Source organism: Orycteropus afer, unplaced genomic scaffold, assembly GCF_000298275.1.
Source record: "Orycteropus afer afer isolate SDZICR_OR568_19922 unplaced genomic scaffold, OryAfe1.0 scaffold00035, whole genome shotgun sequence".
Classification (NCBI taxonomy): domain Eukaryota; kingdom Metazoa; phylum Chordata; class Mammalia; order Tubulidentata; family Orycteropodidae; genus Orycteropus; species Orycteropus afer.
The window spans coordinates 8,416,181-8,417,651 of NW_006921622.1; the positions used below are offsets into that span (position 1 = coordinate 8,416,181).

Below are 1,471 nucleotides of genomic sequence, written 5' to 3' on the forward strand. Positions count from 1 at the left end.
CAAAGGAAACCATTGACACAATTAGCAGCACCAGGTCTCCAGATGTAATTACTGTGTTTGTAGGAATTACTGAAAATGCTGCTGTTTTCAGCCCAGAACTCTTCCTTCTTCCTGGTACCTGTGTGTGTAATTGTCAAAGTAAGGACAGATCATTGTAAAATAACAACCAAATTGTCTTGAAAGTGTCTTCTATCTTTGAAAAAGATTAGGTTTAGATTACATTAGAATAAAGCTCAAAGGGCAAGGAGAAACAACTAATTAACAAACTCAATGTAATTTGCTGGGAGCATCCCCGTTTTCCCAGTTCTCTGCACCGTGCCATACATCCAGCCGTCGTCGATGGGCTGCACGTTGACAATGTAGTCACCATCCCTGAAGGAGACCTCATCTTCATCCTGGGCACTGTAATCGTACATGGCTCGGTATGTCCTCTGAGAAAAGAAAGAGGAGTTATATGGTTAATACCAAACTAGTTAACCAGTAACCAATTGCCATTGAGTCAGTTTCAGCTCATGGTGACCCCATGTGAGTCAGAGTAGAACTGTGTTAGCTAGGATTTTCACCACTGATTTTTCAGAAGTAGATCACCAGTCCTTTCTTCTCAGGTGCTTCCGGTGCTTCCAACCTTTTGGTCAGCAGCTGAGCACATTAACGACTTGTACTACTGAGGGACTCCACCACATGTGTTACAACCACAAATTCCAATGACAATAAACCAGTAAACCAACCCACAAGTAAAGTAACTCCTGGGAAAGTTTTCAAGCACATCTACTTCTGGAGTTCTATTGTGTTGATCTCAAGTTTACAAGTCTAGCAAAAAGTATAATATTATAGAGCTGGAACAAAGATAGAGAAAGCCACCTAAATACACTGGCCAGATTGTCAAAAGGTAAGCTCTGAAATAGCAAAGCAGCCCCATTCAGCTTTCAATAATTCCAGAAACATTAGATTATACAGACTCACCCCTATTCCACACTCTTAAGAAAATACAACCCACTGTAGTGGCAGAGAGGGCCAAGTTCTATTTATGGGCTCTCTGCCATCAGCAGAGATAACTCTTCTAAATAGGTACCAATAATTTTTATTTCCTCATAAAAATATGTAAAACAAAATAGGAAAAAAAAAAAACAAACCTTCATTTTTAGGCATTTGTCACAGTGATAGAAATTTAGCATAAAAATGATCTGAATATTGAGGTACATATAATTAAATCCTCATTGTTGTTGTTAGGTGCCGTCAAGTCGCTTCCGACTCATAGTGACCCCATGCATAGCAGAACAAAACACTGCCCAATCCCGCACCAGCTCCACGATCCCTGCTATACTTGAGCCCATCATCACAGCCACCGTGTCAATCCATCTCGTTGAAGGCCTTCCCCTCTTTCGTCGACCCTCCACCCTACCAAGCATGACATCCTTCTCCAGGGAATGGTCCCCTCTGACAACATTACCAAAGTAGGTGAGACGAAGTC

General features: G+C 41.5%; 1 protein-coding gene across 1 annotated transcript in view; it reads right to left on the reverse strand.

Annotated features, from left to right (window-relative positions):
* Positions 1-254: 254 nt before the first annotated feature.
* The window catches only part of NEBL (nebulette), a 183,457-nt gene continuing 182,240 nt past the window's right edge, over positions 255-1,471 (reverse strand). The window contains exon 28 of the mRNA XM_007936355.2: positions 255-431. Coding sequence (XP_007934546.1) covers positions 255-431 — 177 coding nt within the window. The remainder of the gene's footprint in view (positions 432-1,471) is intronic.